This window comes from Symphalangus syndactylus, chromosome 11, assembly GCF_028878055.3.
Source record: "Symphalangus syndactylus isolate Jambi chromosome 11, NHGRI_mSymSyn1-v2.1_pri, whole genome shotgun sequence".
In the NCBI taxonomy this organism is placed as follows: Eukaryota; Metazoa; Chordata; class Mammalia; order Primates; family Hylobatidae; genus Symphalangus; species Symphalangus syndactylus.
In genome coordinates, this window is record NC_072433.2 from 126,568,940 (window position 1) to 126,588,784 (window position 19,845).

General features: G+C 50.8%; 1 protein-coding gene across 1 annotated transcript in view; it reads right to left on the reverse strand.

The window, feature by feature from the left end:
* The window catches only part of LOC129493461 (polycystin-1-like protein 2), a 123,718-nt gene that overhangs the window by 58,159 nt on the left and 45,714 nt on the right, over positions 1 to 19,845 (reverse strand). The window contains 11 exon segments of the mRNA XM_055299679.2: positions 710 to 940; positions 3,431 to 3,624; positions 4,489 to 4,711; positions 6,875 to 7,006; positions 7,927 to 8,053; positions 9,102 to 9,226; positions 11,173 to 11,355; positions 14,153 to 14,284; positions 18,025 to 18,219; positions 18,907 to 19,006; positions 19,008 to 19,044. Coding sequence (XP_055155654.1) covers positions 710 to 940; positions 3,431 to 3,624; positions 4,489 to 4,711; positions 6,875 to 7,006; positions 7,927 to 8,053; positions 9,102 to 9,226; positions 11,173 to 11,355; positions 14,153 to 14,284; positions 18,025 to 18,219; positions 18,907 to 19,006; positions 19,008 to 19,044 — 1,679 coding nt within the window.

Sequence of the window (19,845 nt, forward strand, 5' to 3'; positions counted from 1 at the left end):
TGCTCAACTTTGCCTCTGAGTCTGCTTCCCGGGAACCAACCTACAGCAGAGGCACTTCAAGTATTAATGCTTAATCTCTTGGGTGAATCAAAGACAGCAGTATCAGTGCTGAAACTATTATGTTATTAAATTTAACCCACATGAAATCCTGAGTGATGTTGCTTCGGGGGAAAGGGTAGGAACGGAGAGAGTTTCACAGCTCTGTGACAATGCAACCTTGCATTCATTCATTACCTCTTCTTCAGATAGCCATAAATATTGGCTGAAGGCCAATATGTATGTGTCAGGCATACTGCATATATTGGAAAACAATTTTTTTTTGAGATGAAGTCTTGTTCTGTTGTACAGGCTGGAGTGCAGTGGCATAATCTCAGCTCACTGCAACCTCCACCTCCCAGGTTCAAGCGATTCTCCTGCTTCAGCCTCCTGGGTAGCTGGGATTACAGGTGCATGCCACCACGCCTAATTTTTGTATTTTTAGTAGAGATGGGGTTTCAACATGTTGGCCAGGCTGGTGAACTCCTGACCGCAGGTGATCCGTCCACCTTGGCCTTCCAAAGTGCTGGGATTACAGGCGTGAGCTGCTGAGCCCGGCTGGAAAAAATCTTAAGTAGAAAAATACCCTCTTCCCGTGAAGCCTAATATTATTTGAAAACAATGGAGTCTTCCCCAGGACGGTGTACACAGCGCCAGTGGTTCTCAGCCTCACCTTGGCCTGATCCTGAGCATCCTTCCTCCTCGCCCAGATCGCCACCAGCACGTAGACCACACACAGGCAGCCCACGGTGGTCGCGACCACAGGGTTGTCCTCGAAGGTGGCAAAGAGCTCAGCAGTCTGGTGGATGTCGATGGCATTGGGCATCACCAGGAATGTGCTTCCGAAGAAGGTGAGGTGATTGCAGAGGCAGTGTGTCTGGTAGGGGCTGGTCTGAGGCCCCACCTGCAACCCATAAAGGGGCTGTCAGCGGAGACACTTGGGAAGCTCAACCCCGGCTCGCTTGAGCCCAGGGGAAGAGAACGGCATTCGCTTTGAAGGGTGCACACTATACTGGGGTGTGGGGTGGCAAGACCACTGGGAAACCAGCTTCAAAAGCTGCTGTCACCAGGCTGGAGTGTAGTGGCAAGATCTCGGCTCACTGCAATCTCCACCTCCCGGGTTCAAGCAATTCTCCTGTCTCAGCCTCCTAAGTAACTGGGACTACAGGCATGCACCACCACACCCAGCTAATTTTTTTTGTATTTTTAGTGGAGACAGGGTTTCACCATGTTGGCCAGGATGGTCTCAATCTGCTGACCTCGTGATCCACCCGCCTCAGCCTCCTAAAGTGCTGGGATTACAGGAGTGAGCCACTGCGCTCGGCCAATATTTTTTATTTAATTAAAATATGCAGATAATATTATTTATAATATTTTTGTATCCATCATTCTCAGTGACAACTGTGTATATGTTGCCAGTCTGCTTTCCCTTTTTTTTTTTCTTCTTCTGAGATAGGATCTCACTCTGTCGCCCAGGCTGGAGTGCAGTGACACAATCTCTGCTCACTGCTGTAACCTCTGCCTACTGAGTTGAAGCAATTCTCATGCCTCTGCCCCCCAAGAAGCTGAGATTACAGGCATGCACCATCACACCCGGTTAATTTTGGTATTTTTGGTAGAGATGGGGTTTCACCATGTCGGCCAGGCTGGTCTCAAACAGGCTGATCTCAAGTGATCTGCCTGCCTCAGCCTCCCAAAGTGCTGGGATTGCAGGCATGCACCACAATGTGGTTCACGTCTGCAATCCGAGCTTCTTGGGAGGCTGAAACACAAGAATTGCTTGAACCCCAGAGGCAGAAGTTGCAATGAACTGAGATCATGCCACTGTACTCCAGCACAGGCGACAGGGTGAGACCCCGTCTCAAAAAATACATATATATTGCAAGTAAATTTGAGATATCCTTTGTCCCTCATCCCCTATAGGCAACCGTGATCACAAATTCGGCATTCACTCCTGTGGTCCACCTGATTATCATTCACAGGACAAATATTTGTGGGGTGCTAATTCTACATCCAGCAACAGGCTATGTGCTGAGAGAACGCTGGTGTGACTAACACATCCCAGTTTGCCGGGGCCTTTCCTGCTTTTCAAACGGAAAGTCCTGAGTCCCAGGAGCTCCTTCAGTTCCAGGCAAGCTGGGACAGTTGGTCAGCTTATGCCGAAAAGCAAAATAACCTGGGGGAACCACAGGAAGAAAAAGAGAAGGACACAGCTTTGAGTTCTAAGCTGGCATCTCGGCACCAGGAAGGTGTGATGGCACTTGGTCAGGTAGTGCCTTGTGGTGCAGGACAACATAGCTGGGCAGAAAGGGGACTGGAGTGAACTAGGGCAGGGGCTGCCATCTGTGCCTGTGCTTCACACCTGCATGGCCACCCCCAATCCCCCGGGAGCACGCAGTCACCCCCTAGGGCCATCTGGTGGGTAAAGAGGATGGTTTGTTTGTTTGTTTGTTTGAGACAGAGTCTTGCTCTGTTGCCCAGGCTGGAATGCAGTGGCATCATCTAGGCTCACCGCAACCTCCACCTCCCAGGTTCAAGCGATTCTCCTGCCTCAGCCTCCTGAGCAGCTGGGACTACAGGTGCCCACTGCCACACCTGGCTAATTTCTGTATTTTTAGTAGAAATGGGGTTTCACCATGTTGGCCAGGCTGCTCTTGAACTCCTGACCTAAAGTGATCCACCCGCCTCGGCCTCCCAAAGTGCTGGGATTATAGGCTTGAGTCACCGCGCCTGGCCCTACATGTAAGATTTGGGACAAGTCAGTTGAGTTTCCTGAGCCTTTCTTTTGTCCCCTGTAAAATGAGAGTCACAGCTATCTTGGAGATGATTGTGCAGATTTGATGAGCTGCTGCAAGCAAAGCATGGAGCCCTGCACCTGGCACAGAACTAAGGGCTGAGCTATGAGTTCATTCTCTTGGAAATGACACCTTGGCCTCCCTTAACAATCTAGAGGCAGCAGGGATTCCTGAGTCATTCGTCGCCTAGGTCAATGACCATTTGTTCTCAGTGGTGAAGAAAGCACATTGTTGCTGTCACACTGGGGGCTCCCAGTGCACGGAGGGAGACAGATGTCATTTAAATGATCTCATGCGTAGAGGTGAAATGACCCCTCTGCTTAGTGCTATGGAGGAGGAGCTCTGGGGTTGGATGCTCTGGATGTGTGTGCTCTGGGGGTTCACAATAGGAAATCTGACTTAGGGAGTTAAGAACAGTTTTCTCGAGGAAGCAATGCTTAGACTGGAGCAAGGATGAGGCGGGTATCCCAGGCACCAGGAACAGCAAAGGCCCCATGGAGAGGCTCAAGATGCTGTGCCAGAGGAACCAAAAGGGGACCCTACCTGAGCTGCGCACAGCCCACCAAACCGCCTCATCTCCTTCACTTCGCTCTCCCTACCTGGCACCCTGAGTCGTCCCAAGTCTCCTGGACCTCATCCCAGAACACACAGTGAGACAGGAAGGTGGTGATGCCAACTGTGAGGTCCCTGCCGGGGGCTGGCTCCAGGTCAGACTCAGGGACCACAGTCAAATAGTAGACCCCTTCTCCAAAACGCGGGTCCTGTGGGCTCAGGATCCACGTGGGCAGCTCATCTGTAGGAAAGGGGGTTCCAGGTCAGCCTGAAGCCTCTTTGAGATGGGCGTTAAGATCATGGGAGAGGGTGACTGAGGCCACTTGGCAGGGAAGCAGACCCTGCTGGTTTTCCCCCACCCGTGATGTCCTAGGAGCACTCTCTCCTCCTGAGACCAGGAGCATAGAAGAAAGGGCAGTCCCCAATCAGGGTGCACGACTGAGTCAGACAGACAAGTGCTGAAACACAGATTCTGCTCCTTATTGGCTGTATAATCTCAGACCAGTTCCTTTTCCTTAACCTCTTTGCTCTTATCTGGAAAGTAGAGTTTTTTTTTTTTTTTGTGACGGAGTCTCACTTTGTCATCCAGGCTGGAGTGCAGTGGTGTGATCTCAGCTCACTGCAACCTCTGCCTCCTGGGTTCAAGCTATTCTTGTGCCTCAGCCTCCTGAGTACCTGGGATTACAGGTGTGCGCCATCTCGCCCAGCTACTTTTTGTATTTTCAGTAGATGTGGGGTTTCGCCATGTTGGCCAGGCTGGTCTTGAACTCCCGACCTCAAGTAATCTGCCTGGCTCGGCCTACCAAAGTGCTAGGATTATAGGGGTGAGCCACCACACCTGGCTGAAAGTGGAAATTTCAATAGTTCCCCGTGCCAAGGGTTGTCATGAGGATTGCAATGAGGTCAGTCCTATATGAGCTTGTAAACTTCCTCGGGGCATATAGTAAGTGCTCACCTAATGTTGGCAAATAGTAACACCAATAAAAAATAAGCCACTGAATGTGTGGAGTGGTTTTTCTCTTTGCTTTTCTTCCTATCGCTTCTGATTTCCAAGTGAAGCTGATCATACCCCAGGCAGCAGCTCAGGAAATGGTCACAGGCCTACCTGGAGCCGCCATCGGTACGAGGTGAGTTTGAGCATCGTAGCTGCTCTTGTTGGGTTGGTAGCCATAGCCCAGGCTAAGCGTGGGTGCGATGTCCGGTCTCCAGTGCAGCTGTATCCCCAAGGTTGCCGCCCCTGAAGTCACATTCACCCACAAAGCTTCAGGGCTGCTCAGGTTCAACGTGGTTGGCTGGCTGTGTCCTTGTGAACGCCGGGGCAGCAGGATCTGTGATCAGAAACAATCGTGTTGAAGGTGTGCCAGGAAGGCAATGCCAGCCCCTGGGCATCAGGACTGCTGTGCAGAGCTGTGTGGCCTGAGCACCTGGGAACAGAAATCCAGGCCGGGCTTTGCTCATTGTATTAGTTTCCTATGGCTTCTATCACAAATAACCACCATGGGAAGCTTAAGCCAATATACAGTTGTTACCTTACAGTTCTAAAGGCTGGAAGTGCAAAATCAGTTTCCCAGGGCTAGGGGAGAACCCACTTCCCTGCCTTTTTTGGCTTCTGGTGGCCGCCTGCATTCCTTGGCTCATGGCCCCTTCCTCGCATTACTCCAGCCTCTTGCTTCTGTCATCAAGTCACCTTTTTGTCTTCTGGAGTCACCTCCCTTTCTGCCTCCCTTTTATAAGGACCTCTGGGATGACACGGAGCCCACAGATAACCCAGGATAATCTCCCCAGCTCAGGATGGGCAAGACTCAAGCACATCTGCAAAATCCCTTTTGCAATTTTGTTGTATTTTTGTTTTTAGACAGGGCCTGGCTCTGTTACCCAGGCTGGAATGCAACGGCACGACCACAGCTCTCTATAACCTTGAAGTCCCGGGCTCATGTGATTCTCCCACTTTAGCCTCCCAAAGCGCTGGGTTTACAGGTGTGAGCTACCACACCTGAACTCTCTTTTGCATTTAAGGTGACATATTCACAGACTCCAGGGATGAGAACATAGACATCACTAAAAATTGTTACTGAATTAGGCATTGATGAGAAAATTGTAGAAGACAAGAATAAAATCATTAAAATTTTGAAAAAAATGAATTTATATTGCACCACGATATGTTTATGTTTTTGTTTAACTTTAAAGAAAATCTAATTGGACATTTTATTTTATTTTTTATTTATTTATTTTTTTGAGATGGAGTCTTGCTCTGTTGCCCAGGCTGGAGTGCAACGGTGCAATCTCAGCTCACTGCAACCTCTGCCTCCCAAGTTCAAGCGATTCTCCAGCCTCAGCCTCCCAAGTAGCTGGGATTACAGGTGCACACCACCACACTCAGCTAATTTTTGTATTTTTTTTAGTAGAGACGGGGTTTCACCATGTTGGCCAGGATGGTCTTGATCTCCTGACCTCGTGATCCACCCGCCTCAGCCTCCCAAAGTTCTGGGATTACAGGCATGCACCAGTGCGCCCGGCCTGTTGCTGTACTTTTTTAAACCAATCTTGGTTCCCTGCAGCCTCGACCTCCTGGGCTTAAGCAATCCTTCTGCCTCAGCCTCCTGAGTAGCTAGGACCATAGGTGCATGCCATCATACCTGACTAATTTTTGTATTTTTTGTACAGATGGTGTCTCACATTGTTGCCGAGGCTGGTCTTGGACTCCTGGCCTCTAGTGATCCTCCCACCTTGATGGCTCAAAGCGCTGGGATTACAGGTGTGAACTACCACGACCGGCTGCTAAGGATCATTTTGAATGATTCTCTTCTTTAACAATTTTTAAAAAAAATAATTGGCCAACTTTCAATTTCAACCAAGTTGAAAAAGAAAACAGAGGCCGGGCGTGGTGGCTCACGCCTGTAATCCCAGCGCCCTGGGAGGCCGAGGCAGGTGGATCACCTGAAGTCAGGAGTTCAAGACCAGCCTGACCAACATGGTGAAACCCCATCTCTACTAAAAATACAAAAAATTAGCTGGGCATGGTGGTGGTTGCCTGTAATCCAGCTACTCGGGAGGCTGAGGCAGGAGAATCACTCGAACCCAGGAGGCAGAGGTTGCAGTGAGCCGAGATCTCGCCATTGCACTCTAATCTGGGCAACAAGAGCAAAACTCCGTCTCAAAAAAAAAAAAAAAAAAAAAAAAGACAGAAATGTGGCCAGGTGCAGTGGCTCACACGTGTAATCCTGGCACTTTGGGAGGCCAAGGTGGGAAGATTGCTTGAGCCCAGGAGTTTAAGACCAGCCTGGGCAATATAGTGAGGACTTGTTGCTACCAAAACTTAAAAAAAAAAATCAACTGGGTGTGGTGGCTTGCACCTGTTGTCCCAGCTACTTGGGAGGCTAAGGTGGGAGGATCGCTTGAGCCCTGGAGGCAGTGGTTGCAGTGAGCTGAGATCATGCCACTGAACTCCAGCCTGGGCCCCCCTGACTTTTGAAGGCACCCCAAACTTCTACCTCGATATTCTGCGACAGATTCTTCACAGGTATGAGCTGACCACTAGGGCTGGTCACACGGAGGCCACCGACAGTCCCGCTGACGTCAAAGTGGCTTCGGGCTGCAAAGGGGCTCTTTGGGAAACTCATCATCTGAAAGCAAGAATAAGGAGTGTTGGCCAAGGCCCCCGAGGAGGTAGAGGGTGAAACACAAGGTCCTAAGACTCAAGGAGCAGTAGCCCTGGTGTGTGGGGCGGGTGGGGCCAACCTTCCACTGCTGCTGCTTCCCCTGGCATGTTTCCAGCCTCGGGGCTGAGGCCGCAGAGAGCTTGCCCTAGAGGATCCATATCAGATTTACTTTGGCTGAGCAATGACTGGAATGTAAAACCATCCAACTCTTTTGTTTGTTTGTTTGTTTGTTTGACACAGAGTCTCGCTCTGTCACCCAGGCTGGAGTGTAATGGCACAATCTCTGCTCACTGCAACCTCTGCCTTCCAGGTTCAAGCGATTCCCCTGCCTCAGCCTCCTGAGTAGCTGGGATTACAGGTGTGCACCACCATGCCCGGCTAATTTTGTATTTTTAGTAGAGATGGGGTTTCACCATGTTGGCCAGGCTGGTCTCGCACTCCTGGCCTCAGGTGATCCACCCTCCTCGGCCTCCCCATCCAAGTCTGTCTTCCCCAAAAGCCAGTAAGTCTTTAAGAGAAAGACGTTTGCTTTCATTAGAGCTCAGGGAGTACACAGTCAGATGTGCTTTAATTTGTGGATGGAAAAGAGCCTGGGTTGGCCATTTCGAAGTTATGACACTAAGCTGGAAGAGCTTTATTTCCAGTGACTACCTGAATCAACGCTGCTGGAGAAATTTTGCAACACAGTGGAAAGAGGGTGAATCTCGGAGCCCAGAGGTCTGAGTCTGAAGCCCAGCAGAGCCACTTACTTGTGGCTTTGGGAAAATCATTGAACCTCACCGGTACAGTGGGCATCATGATACTAAACACAAATGAGCAAAAGCACGTGAAAGTGCTCTGCAAACTGTAAAGGCTGTCTCCAAGGACGCTACTACTGTTATTACCTTTATATCCACAGGCTCCTGGCTGGCCTCCAGAGAGCCGAGGGAGGAGGTAGCGGGCAGCGTGAAGGTTGCAGAGTCTGCGGCATCAGTGCGCAGGGAGGAGCCTTGCCAGCTCCGGGGTTGTATTCTGTCCACAAGGTGAGAACAGAGGTGGCAGGGGAGGGAGGAGAAAGTCAGTGTTCGAGGGAGACCCCACACCTCCTGCACTACTGGGAGCCCAGCTTCACCATCAGAGTGGGGGTGTGTTTTGATCCCTATAGGTGGTTCAGCATGCTTGTTTCAGCAGAAGCAGCACAAGAGGCAGCTAGACTGGAGGCTCCATGAGGGTGGGGCTTTGCCAGCCTCGTTTACTGCTGTACCCCCAATGTCTACAGCAGCGCCTGTAGACATATAACAGGTAGCCCATCAGTATTTTCATTGAATGAATAAATGAGCTTGGATGCAGGTTTTTCTCCAGGGTTATCTCCGCTTCCTACGTTGATCTCTGACGTCATGTCTTGACCCAACCCCATCTTTTCTGGCGTTTGACCTTGCCCCTTTCTGATCATGTTGGGGACCCCAATTTAGATCGTTCCTCTAATCAGGATACTGCTTTGGGAAACTGTCTCTGAGATCTAAGAGGGAAACCCTGGCAGGAGGAACCGAGTCTTGGGGCAGGGGGTCCCAGTGTTGCCAGCAGCATTTTCCGGCTCCTGCTTGTCAGGTGGAGGAATGGAAGGTATGAGAGATGAGCCGTGTGTGTGTGTGTGTGCGCGTGTGTGTGTGTGTGCATGCACGCGCGCCCAAGGTAAGTGGATCTTGAGTCCCTGCAGGCCCAAGGAGCGGTGGCCGGCCAGACACACACAGGGCATGGCTAACAGCAGGTTGGTCCTATTCATTCATTCCCGTTGCCTGCACAGCTGCCATGTGACCGTCTCTCAGGACTCCTTCAGGTGGATCTAACACTGGGCTTGGCACTCCATGCCTCCCTTCCTGTGCTGTGCAAACACTCAACATGGTAACAAGGGGACCTTCTCTCGGTGGAAAGCCCTTCCCAGCTCTAGGTCCCATCACTTCTCTAGCTCCAAGGCTGGTCTCCTGAGCTCTGCCTAGCACAGGTTTTGGAGTGCGGCTGTGCAATGAACCAGGTTAGGGGATGAGCTTTCTTGGGGACCCGTGGTGCAGCTGGTTTGTACCTGTTTGTGTACACAGAGATGGAGTGGGTGGCCAGCATGGCTGGAAGGCTCCCCGGCAGTTTTCCCAGCAGGAGGGCGGTCTGCACATGCTCCATGACTCCAAGCAGCTGCGGCACTGTGACAATCTGGAAAAGGAGGCAGGAGGATGTTGCTATGGACCTGCTGATGCACACCATCTTTGGTTACTGTAACTAGGCCAATGTGGGACCTTCAGGAGGGATCGGGAGAGGACAGAGAGGAGGGAGAAAGACTGCCTCGGAGGTGGCCCAAGAGCAGTACTCATAAAGCTTCCAGACTGGCTTCTGTGAGCCCATTCCATCCTCACAGTAACTCAGTGTGGCAGGGACTTCACTAGCCCCATTGGACAGATGGGGGATGGAGGCACAGAGAGGGTAGGAGACTGTGGGAGGTCACAAATTGATAAGGGGAAGAGCCAGGACTCACAGCAAAGCATATGGCTACAGAGCCCGTGTGCTGACCTGTGAGACAATGTGGCTGTCTGGGCTGCTGACATCTGCCAGCACCCTACGGCTTGTTCCAGGGGAAATGGACAGCTGAGAGCGAGGCCATTTCACCAGGTCACCTGGGCTTCGAATCTGCGCCCCACCCGTCCCAACCCCCAGATGAGATGCATCCTGACACCACGGCTGGTGCGGGGACCCAGGAAGGGCTGGATGTTTGCACATAATTCCTATTGGGGCACAGATCCTGTGTGTGTGTGTATGTGTGCATGTGCACACACATATGAACACACAGTGTGAAGGTGACGTCACTGCATGTGAATGTCAGTGTTTGAGCGTGTGTATGTGTGAGTGAATGTGAGTGTGGTCCTGAGCATGTGGGTGGGTACAGTGTTTGAGTGTGTGAGTGTGCATAGGTGATTGCATGATTATGGAGTGTGCAACCATATGTGAGAGTCCGTGAGTATGTGAGTGCATGTGACTGCATGGCCCTGTGTGAAGATGTGTGTGTGTAAATCTGCATCTAACTGTGTGCAAAAGTGTATGCTTGAGGCTGTGTGTGTATGAGGGCCTCTCAGTGTGTGTGTGAGCTTGCACATGAGTGTGAGTGTGGCCATGTGTTTTCGTGTGTGAGTGTGTTTGTGGAGACTGAGTGTGTCTGAGCATGTGTGTGTGTGCATCCACGCATCTTTGCGTGTTGTGTGTCTTTCAGTTCTTCCTGAATAGAGGTGATGGCCCCATGTGATAAAGAACTGTGTAACAGCAAGAAATGGGTTTTGTGGCTCTGTCATGATGCCATCTAGAAGGCTATGTCCCCACCAGGATGCTAGGGCCACGTGAGACAGTGCTACACCTATTCTTACTCTGGGCAGCTGCCTCTCTTCTGTGTTGTTGGTAAAATGAGCCACAAGTTTACCCAGACCTGCTAGGGGGTCCATATGATCTCTCCAGTTGGCGGCTTATTTGGGACGAGGCAGAGTGCCTTGATTTACACATGAGGAAATGAGGCTTAGGTAAGCTCTGTAACTTGCCCAGGTCACAACCCTCCTAAGCGACAGAGGCAGGATTCAAACTCAGGCTGTCTCATTCCAGAGCCTGTGATTTGCTCACCACCCCACACTGCCTCCCAGAAGCCCTGCTCTGTAGAAATTTTATTTTTATTTTTTTTTTTTTTAAGACAGAGTTTCGCTCTTATTGCCCAGGCTAGAGTGCGATGGCGTGATCTCGGCTCACTGCAACCTCCGCCTCCCGAGTTCAAGCAATTCTCCTGCCTCAGCCTCCCAAGTAGCTGGGATTACAGGTGCCAGCCATCACGCCCAGCTAATTTTGTATTTTCAGTAGAGATGGGGTTTCTCCATGTTGAGGCTGGTCTCAAACTCCTGACCTCAGGTGATCTGCCCTCCTCGGCCTCCCAAAGTGCTGGGATTACAGGCGTGAGCCATCGCGCCTGGCACGCCCTCTGGAAATTTTCTTCCAGCTCCCAGGGCAACACCTTAGCCTCTGTGCCTCAGTTTCCTCATCGGCAAGATGGGGGGAAAGCTCCACCTAGAAAAGCTGATGTGACTAAGCATTCAGTGTGTGTGAGGTCTCCATCTGGCCTGGACACCCACCTGGCTGCCGCTGGCCTCCGCAGGCTCTTCTGGTCTGTTGCTCAGGGAAGCTTCCAGCACACTGCCCACAGCCTGAAACAGGTCCCTGGTGGCTGCCTGGCACCTCTGGTCCTCAGGGAGGGCCTTGGCACTCACTGTCAACAGGGCCTTACTGGCATGCTGTAGAGCCAAGCTGGCCTCCCACTGGGTTCAACCAAATAAGGAAAAGCAGTGTGAGCCTCTGCTTAAGATAGACCATTCCTGTGTCATTCAAGGGACAAGGGAAGCAAGGAGGGGAACAAGCCAGGAAAGAGCTGGGCTAGACCTGGCACACAAGCTCCCTGTATCTCTGGCTTGAGACCAGGTCCTCCCACCTTACCGTCCTCTGAGATCCTTCAGGAGAGTAGCCTGGTCTGCCTCTGAATCCTTACCAGAATGCCCTGCACAGTGCCCAGCATATAGTAGGTCTTCAGGAACATTCAGTGACTAGGGGACAGATGGATGGATGGATGGATAAATGAAGGATGGATAGGCAGATGGATAAATGGATGTATGGATGATAGGTGGATGGGTGGAAAATGGATGGATGGAGGATGAATGAATGAATGGGTGGATGGAGGATGAATGGGTGATGAATGGATGGATGGATGGGTGGGTGGATGGTGGGTGGATGGATGAACGGTGGGTGGGTAGATGGATGGAGAATGAAGGATGGATAAGTGGGTGGATAGATGGATGGATGACAGGTGGATGGATGAATGGGTGGAAGATAAATGGATGGAGGATGGATGAATGATGGATGAATAGATGGGTGGATGGTAGATGAATGAATAGGTGGATGGTTGCGTAGGTGGGTGGGTGGATTCAGTACGTATTCAAATTTTGTAGTTTTATATGTATTTTTGAAATTATTTGTCTAATGTCTGGCTGTCTCAGTAGTCTGGAAGGACCGTAATGGCAGATGCCATGTCTACCTGATTTGCTACTGAATTCTCAATGAGTTGCACGTTACCTGGTGCATACTTGACATTCAGGAAGCATTTGTTAAATGAATGGTGAAATTAATGCATGCAAGAATGGATAGAAGGATAGAGTGGAGGATGTGTACAGGTCCATGTATATACAGTGTATATGCATGTAAATAGATGGATTAGCTAATGGATGTGTAAATGTGAAGTGTCATATCAAGAATAAGCCCCAGAATCAAGACCAGCCTTGCTGGCTTTAGTCTGGAAGATTTTAGGGGCACAACCTCCTACCAGAGTGGGTGGGGCAAAGCCAGGACAGTTCTCTTCTCTTCTGTTTTTTTGTTTGTTTGTTTTTGAGACAGATTCTTACTCTGTTGCCCAGGCTGGAGTGCAGTAGCGCAAGCATGGCTCGCTGTAACCTCGAACTCCTAGGCTCAAGTGATCCTTATGCCTCAGCCTCCTGAGTAGCTGGGACTACAGGTATATGCCAGTATTTAGGCTTTTTTTTTTTTTTTTTTTAAATAAAGATGTGGTTTCCCTATGTTTCACAGTTCACAGACTGGGCTTGAACTCTAGGGATCAAATGATCCTACTGCCTCAGGTTCCCAAAGTGCTGGGATTACAGGCATGAGCCACTGTGCTGGACCACTTTCCCTGTTTTTAGGGCTTCTGTTTATTGTTATTTTTTTCATAGGGTTTGCTCTGTCTGCCATGCTGGAGTGTAGTGGCACAATCATGGCTCACTGCAGCCTTGACCTTCTGGGCTCAATTGATCCTTCCATGTCAACCTCGCAAGTAGCTAGGACTACAGGTGTGCACCATGATGCCCAACCAATTTTGTTTTGCTTTGTTTTTGTTTGTTTGTTCGTTTTTTCAGATGGAGTCTCTCTCTACCACCCAGGCTGGAGTGCAGTGGCATGATCTCGGCTCACTGCAACCTCCACCTCCCGGGTTGAAGCAATTCTCTTGCCTCAGCCTCCCGAGTAGCTGGGACTACAGGTGCACACCACCATGCCCAGCTAATGTTTGTATTTTTAGTAGAAATGGGGCTTCACCATGTTGGCCAGGCTGGTCTCAAGCTCCTGACCTCAGGCAATCCACCTGCCTCAGCCTCCCAAAGTGCTGGAATTACAGGCGTGAGCCACCGTGCCCGGCCTTTGTTTTGTTTTTGAAGGGATGAGGTCTCACTATGTTGCCCAGGCTGGTCTCAAACTCCTGGCCTCAAGCGATCCTCCTGCCTCTACCTCCCAAAATGCTGGGATTACAGACGTCAGCCACCGCAGCTGGCCCATGGCTTCTTTTTTAACCCTTGGCTGTCAGAACCCTGGGAACATGGTGTTTTAATTTGAGTTCTCCAAAAAGCAGATCCCGGAGCAAAGATTTGAGAGCAAGTTATTTATTTGGACATGATCCCAAGAAACACTTGTGGGGAGTAGGGGGTGTGAGACAGGGAAGGGTGGAAGCCAGTAGAGGAGTGTGATCAAGCCTATTTCCTGGGATTCACTCTGCTTGGGATTATCCAACAAGAGGGGTGAGGGAGCTGGGGTATTTATACACCAGCTCCATTAGTCGCTGAACACTGCATGAATTCACAGCCATATGGGCAGGTAGAGTAGGCTCTGAGGGTCAGAGAAGACCCCCAGAAGGATAAGGAAGGGCAGGAGCTGGCAGCCGGATGTCAGGCTGGTATGCACTGAAGTTGAGAACATGGGCAGTCAGTAGCAGTGTCTGGACTCACATTTAGCCACTCAAATATTAATGAGATTCAGTTACTCCCTCAACTTGCTCACCAGCAAATGCAGGAGTGAGATTCTGGGCAAACAGGCCCTCTCACCCAGCGTGAGATACACGGGCTGCAAGAGGGGCACCTTCCCATGAATCGCCCATGCAGGACCCCTGGAAAGAAGATGGCAGAGGTCTTGGCAGCCCCAGGAGAGCCCTGTGGCCAAGGGACCCCTTCAACCTATGCTGATCATCCACCTGCCATGAAGGAGCATGTCCCATGATAGCCTCAGTAGATGGGAGCTACTCACCTGGGCCGAGGGTGTGAGTTCCTTACTACGGCAGGTCACCTCTCTCAGCACCTCAGCCAGCTCCTGCACCCTCTGCATGTCCTTCAAGCTGGCGGTGACTGCAGACAGCGACCCCAGCACATGCTCTCTGACCTTGACAAGGGAGAGAAAGGCAGGGAGAGGAAATGTAATTCCGTGGCTCCATGAAGTAGTGCCAGGAAGATACAGGGTCAGGCGTGACCATGCTTATTAGGGGGTTCTTTTTCTTTTTCTTTTTTTTTTTTTTTGAGTCAGAGTCTTGCTCTGTCACCCAGGCTGGAGTACAGTGGCATGATCTCAACTCACTGCAACCTCCGCCTCCTGGGTTCAAGAGATTCTCAGGCCTCAGCCTCCTGAGTAGATGGGATTACAGGTGTGCACCACCATGTCCAGCTAATTTTTTGTATTTTTAGTAGAGACAGGGTTTTGCCATGTTGGCCAGGCTGGTCTTGAACTTCTGACCTCAAGTGATTCGCCGGTCTCAGCCTCCCAAAGTGCAGGGATTATAGGCATGAGCCACCACACCTGGCCTCACTGGGGGTTTCTAGAGCGCTGCAGACCTCTGTCTGCCTTGTATGATGTGTGATTAGGCAGATAACAGCCCCCTCAAGATGCCCACATTCACATCCCTGAAACCTGTGGATATGTTACTGAATGTGGCAAAAGGCACTTTGGCTAAGTCATTTTGGAGAAGCAATTAAGTTAAGGATTCTGAGATGGAGAGATTATCCCAGATGAACAGGTGGGACCAACATCATCACACGATCCTTCTAAGAGGGAGGCAGGAACGTTAATCAGAACAGGACATGGGTGATGGAGGCAGGGATAGGGGGAAGAGAAAGAGAGGGAAAGAGGATAAGGTAAGGGTGGGGAGAGAGAGAGGGAGAGGGGAGGGCTTTGGAGATGCTGCGTGGCTGGCTTCGAAGATAGGAGTCAAGGAGTGCAGGCGGCCTCTAGAACCCAGAAAAGGCAAGGAATGGCTTCTCCCCTGGAGCCTCCAGGTTTGCAGCTCTGCTGACACCTTAATTTTGGCCCGGTGGACCCCATTTTAAACTTCTGGCCTCCAGAACTACAAAGTGAATAAATGTGTGTTGTGTTAAGCCACGATCTTTGTGGTCATTTGTAACAGCAGCCCTAGCAAACATATATAGGATGTCTCAAGCTTTCTCCAAATCTTCAAATCGAATCTGTAGAATTTGGCACTATTTGAAAATAAATTGTGTCTCAGCGTGGCACCTGTGACCAGAATGGCATGAAATTCAGAAACTGGATGACTGTTGGCCCGGCATGGATGGGAGGTCTCACCGGAGGCTTGGGGTCCCTGTGTGCCTTTGCAGCAGTGGGGACAAGGGCCCCCCTACCCAGCCCGACACTCCTGCCTTGGGCCAGGCCACAGGCTTCAGGGTCAAGGGCTTTCTACACTACAAAGCACTAATGAGAGGCTGGTGGGGGGCCTTGGTAGGAGCAGAGAAAAACTAAGAACATCATTACAGCACTGCCCAGTAGAACTTTCATTTGTAACTTTATTTAATTTTAATAATGACTTAGATTTAAGCAGCAGCCACTTTTGATGGGGCAGAGACACCGTGGCCTGTTGCTCACACCTAGCTCAGCCTGACAGGCTTTCCCAAAGCTTCCAAATATGAGCGCATCTGCCATCCACTCCAGGGGCAGCCAGGCCTCCATCCCGGCTGTGTCTTGAGTGGAGGAAAGAATAGGTCATTGTGGCAGGAGACTCTTTGCAGAATGTTCCAGAAGGGAAACCCAGATAATGGGTAATCTCACATTTGCTTCTGCAGGCCCTAACCCCACCGCTTGTCATCTACCCTGGGTGGAGATGTCACTGGCTCTGGACCCTCTGGCCAATGGATTCACCCAGCAGGAGACCAGCAGGGGACGAGAGGGCAGGAGGAGAGAGAGCTGGGAGGGGTCATTCTGCCGATGCCCCCGGCCAGGTCACCGGGGGTTGGCTGCCTCGTTCTTCAAAAGCCACAGCCCCTACCAGAGAGTCCCTCTGTGAGCAGCCGCTCCCTGGATCCTGCTAACGGCAGGCCAGGCCCCTGGGGTCCTGCACGCTGTCTAGTTTGTTCCCTAAGCCCTGCACACACTTCTCTCAACAAAGCCCTTGTTAACTTCTTCTCAGCTGCCCAGTGACACTTTGACATCTGTCTTGTGCCAGTCCCCGGGCATTTCATGGGGAGACCTTGGGTTAGGCTGTGTGGTCTGTGTGCTTGGGGACCACAGGATGCCCAGGGGAAGCTTACCATTGGTACTTCTCAGAGTGAATGTGACCAAGAATGAGAGCTGTGTGTGTGTGAAATTGCGTGTGTGTGTGTATGTATGTGTGTGTATGTGTGAAAGCATAATTGTGTGTGGGTGTGAGTATGCGTGTGTATGAATGTGTGAGAGCATGTCAGTGTATGTGTGTGAGCATGTCAGTTTGTGTGTGGATGTGTATGTGTGTATATGTGAGTGTGTGTGACCGTGTGAGCATCTGTCAGTGTATGTGTATGAGCATGTATCAATATGAGTGTGTGAGCATGCATTTGTGTATAAGGGTGTGAGCATGTGTGTTAGTGTGTGTGAGTGGGAGTGTGTGAATGTGTTTGTGTGTGTGTGCAAACATGTGTGAGTGTACATATGTATGTGTGTGAGCATGAGAGTGTGTGTGAAAGTGTGTGTATGTATGTGTGAGAGTTAATGTGTATGTATGTGGCAGGGGGAATGGGGTAGGGAATGTGGAACAAAGGTCTGGGGTAAGAGGGCTGGAGGCGGAGGGGGAACCTCTAACCTGGGTTTGAACCCCGGTTTCACCACTTACCAGACATAGGGACCCAGGCAGGCACCTCTGATTCTCTTACCCTCTGTTTCCTCTGCTGTAACATAGACAGAGGCCTCACCATTTACCTCCCAGGGTTGTAGTGGGGATTACAGATTCATGAAGCCCTAATTCGGGGCCCGGCAGCTCATAGCAGGTGCTTGATACATGTTAGTTTCTCTCTGTAAGCGACCACAATGACAAGCCTCCTTCCTGTATTAAGCACCTACCGGGCCTCCAGCACCACACTCAGTACTTTCCTGCAAACCTTTCAGGGAGCCAAGAGAAGTCTTTCTTCTCTTCTCCGTGCCCACAGAGGGGCGTGTGTGTGTGTGTGTGTGTGTGTGTGTGTGTGCATGCACACACACAAACACAAACTCATGTGGCACGCACTGGGAGTGGACACAATCATATGTTCTGCAATAGTTTATCATACTAGGTTGTAACACACGGAATGGCCATTTTTGTAGATTAAAACTGGTTGAATGTTGGCGATCTTATCCAGTTTTTTAGTTGCAGTGATTGTAATTCTTATTTAACTCTTACCACAATCGTATGAGGAGACTAGTATTCTCATTCCTCTTTTCCATATGGGGAAATGGAGGCTTAGGGAGGTTCGGACCCTGGCCCGTGACAATGCAAATGGTAAGTGACAAAGCTGGGACACCATCTGTGGTCCAACTCCAAACCGCTACCCATATGACTGAGGACAGTCCCCTTTCTCCTCTGGGGCTCTGCCTTGTCATCTGAAATGTGAAAGGGAGGCGGTGATGCCTTCTAAACTCCCCCCATCCCAGAGGCCTGTGCCTCCATGAGGGCCAGCCAAGAAAGCAGGTTACCAAGGAAGAAGGCATTTTCTTCACTTTATGTCACTCACCCAAAAGACCAGAGAGGGAGGTGGTGTCAGCTGCATGGGAGACACCACAGGCTTCTCCCCTGATCCATGAACCTTGATCCACAGCCAAAATGGCCACATGTAGACCCTGGGGACCCAGAGGAAGGGAATGAAAGGAGCCCCCCAGCTTCCCACAGGCACCTTCTGTCTGACGTCCACGCTCAGCGACTGTCCTGATCCCTGGTTGTCGTGCTCTCGGTTCAGCACAGAGGACACGGCCTTGGCCAGCTGGAGGAGCTGCTCCGGGCCACCCTCGCCTGGCAGAGCTGTGGGGATTTTCTCTGACACAGCAGCCTGGAATGCTGCAGCCTCCACACATGTGTCTCCGAGTGCCACCTGTTAGGAAATCAGAAATGTGCTCAGAACCTGCTAGGAAGAACCTGGCCTCTGAAGTCAGGGGTCTTCACGTGGGGTCAGAGAGGCTTGGAGGCCTTTGGCCTGGCCTGTGGGCTCTCGGGCACTTCCTGAGGCTGGAGGGCACCCAGAACTGCTTGCACCAGGCAGCTGACAGCCACCCAAACCAAGCCTTGGTCAGCTCCAGCCCAGCGCGAGTCATCGCTCTACCACTGGCTGCCCTCCTCCTCTTGGTCTCAACCTCTTCCACCTCCACCTGGCCTCTGACGCTTGAAATCTTCTTGGGATCTTATCCAGGCCCTTCCTTGAGTCCTTGTTGGCTAATCTTGGTTCTGCTTCCTCTGAGCTCTCCTAAGGTGCTAGCCTAACACATGGCAGAGTCATTCTCCAACCCCCCTCACCCACCAGCTCCCAGGACCCTCCCCCTATTCTGGCCACTAAGTCATAACATCTACAAAGGTAGAGACCACGTCTGTTGTGTCCCTGGCTATACCCCCAGGACGCGGCCCAGGGTAGATGCTCTGTAAATATTTGTGGAAGGAATGGATGAATCAGTGACTCATCTGGCTATGCCCCTGGCTATCTTCCATCCGACCATCCTTTTGGTGAGGTTCATATGGGTGTAGAATTTTTCTCAGCTAAGAAACAGTGGCCACTGCCACCACCCACCTTAGCCACGGCCTGGGTCTGCTGTGTGTCCCCTGCACGATTTGTGGCAGAAATAACTACTGTCAGCACAAAGTCATTGTTCTCCTTTCCAAGTGGCAGATGGGAGGACAGGTTCAGGGCCACAGTGTAGGCAGGAACCTGGCAAAACCAGAAATTGACCGATGAGGGGGCATCGCTAAGCCCCAGGTAGGCTGCAACCCACTCAGGTAGAGCCTGGTGACAGGGACACAAAAGCCACAGCTCTCGAAGGCATGGTAGGCTCTCGGGATTCCACACTTTTAAGTATGAGACAGTCACATATGCTGATTCACTGTCTTCTTTAAGCAACTACAGGTTGCTGTAACTTTGGAATAATTTTACTAAAATCCATAAAAAGTCGCAGGAAAAATATCCCATTTACAGTTTTTTTTTTTTTTTCAAAAGTCAAGGTGGTAAACCAAATTATAAGAGAAAGAAAAAGAAGGAGGAGGGGGAGGAGGAGCAACAGTGACAACTTAAAAATTAGCTCAGGGGCGAGGAGTTCAAGACCAGCCTGGACCACTTAGGAAGACCTTGTTTCTACAAAAAAAAATGTAAAACTTAGGTCTCGAACTCCTGACCTCAGGTGATCCACCCACCTTGGCCTCCCAAAGTCCTGGGATTACCGGCATGAGCCACCACACCCGGCCTGGGACTCATTTTTATGTAGCCACACTTTCCTGCCTCCATCCTCACTTGGATGATGCGGGAGAGGTACCAAAGAGGAATAGCATATTGGAATTAGAGCAGCTGTCCTGGCCTTTCCCTCTGGCGGGACGCAGTTTGAAATGACATCCACTTACCTTGCTTGAACTTTTTCCTTTCAGACTCAGCCCTATTCACAGCCCTCTTAACAGTGCTGCGTTTCCACATCTGTTAGACAGGGCACCTGTGAAAACTACACTCCCTTGGGTATTACAA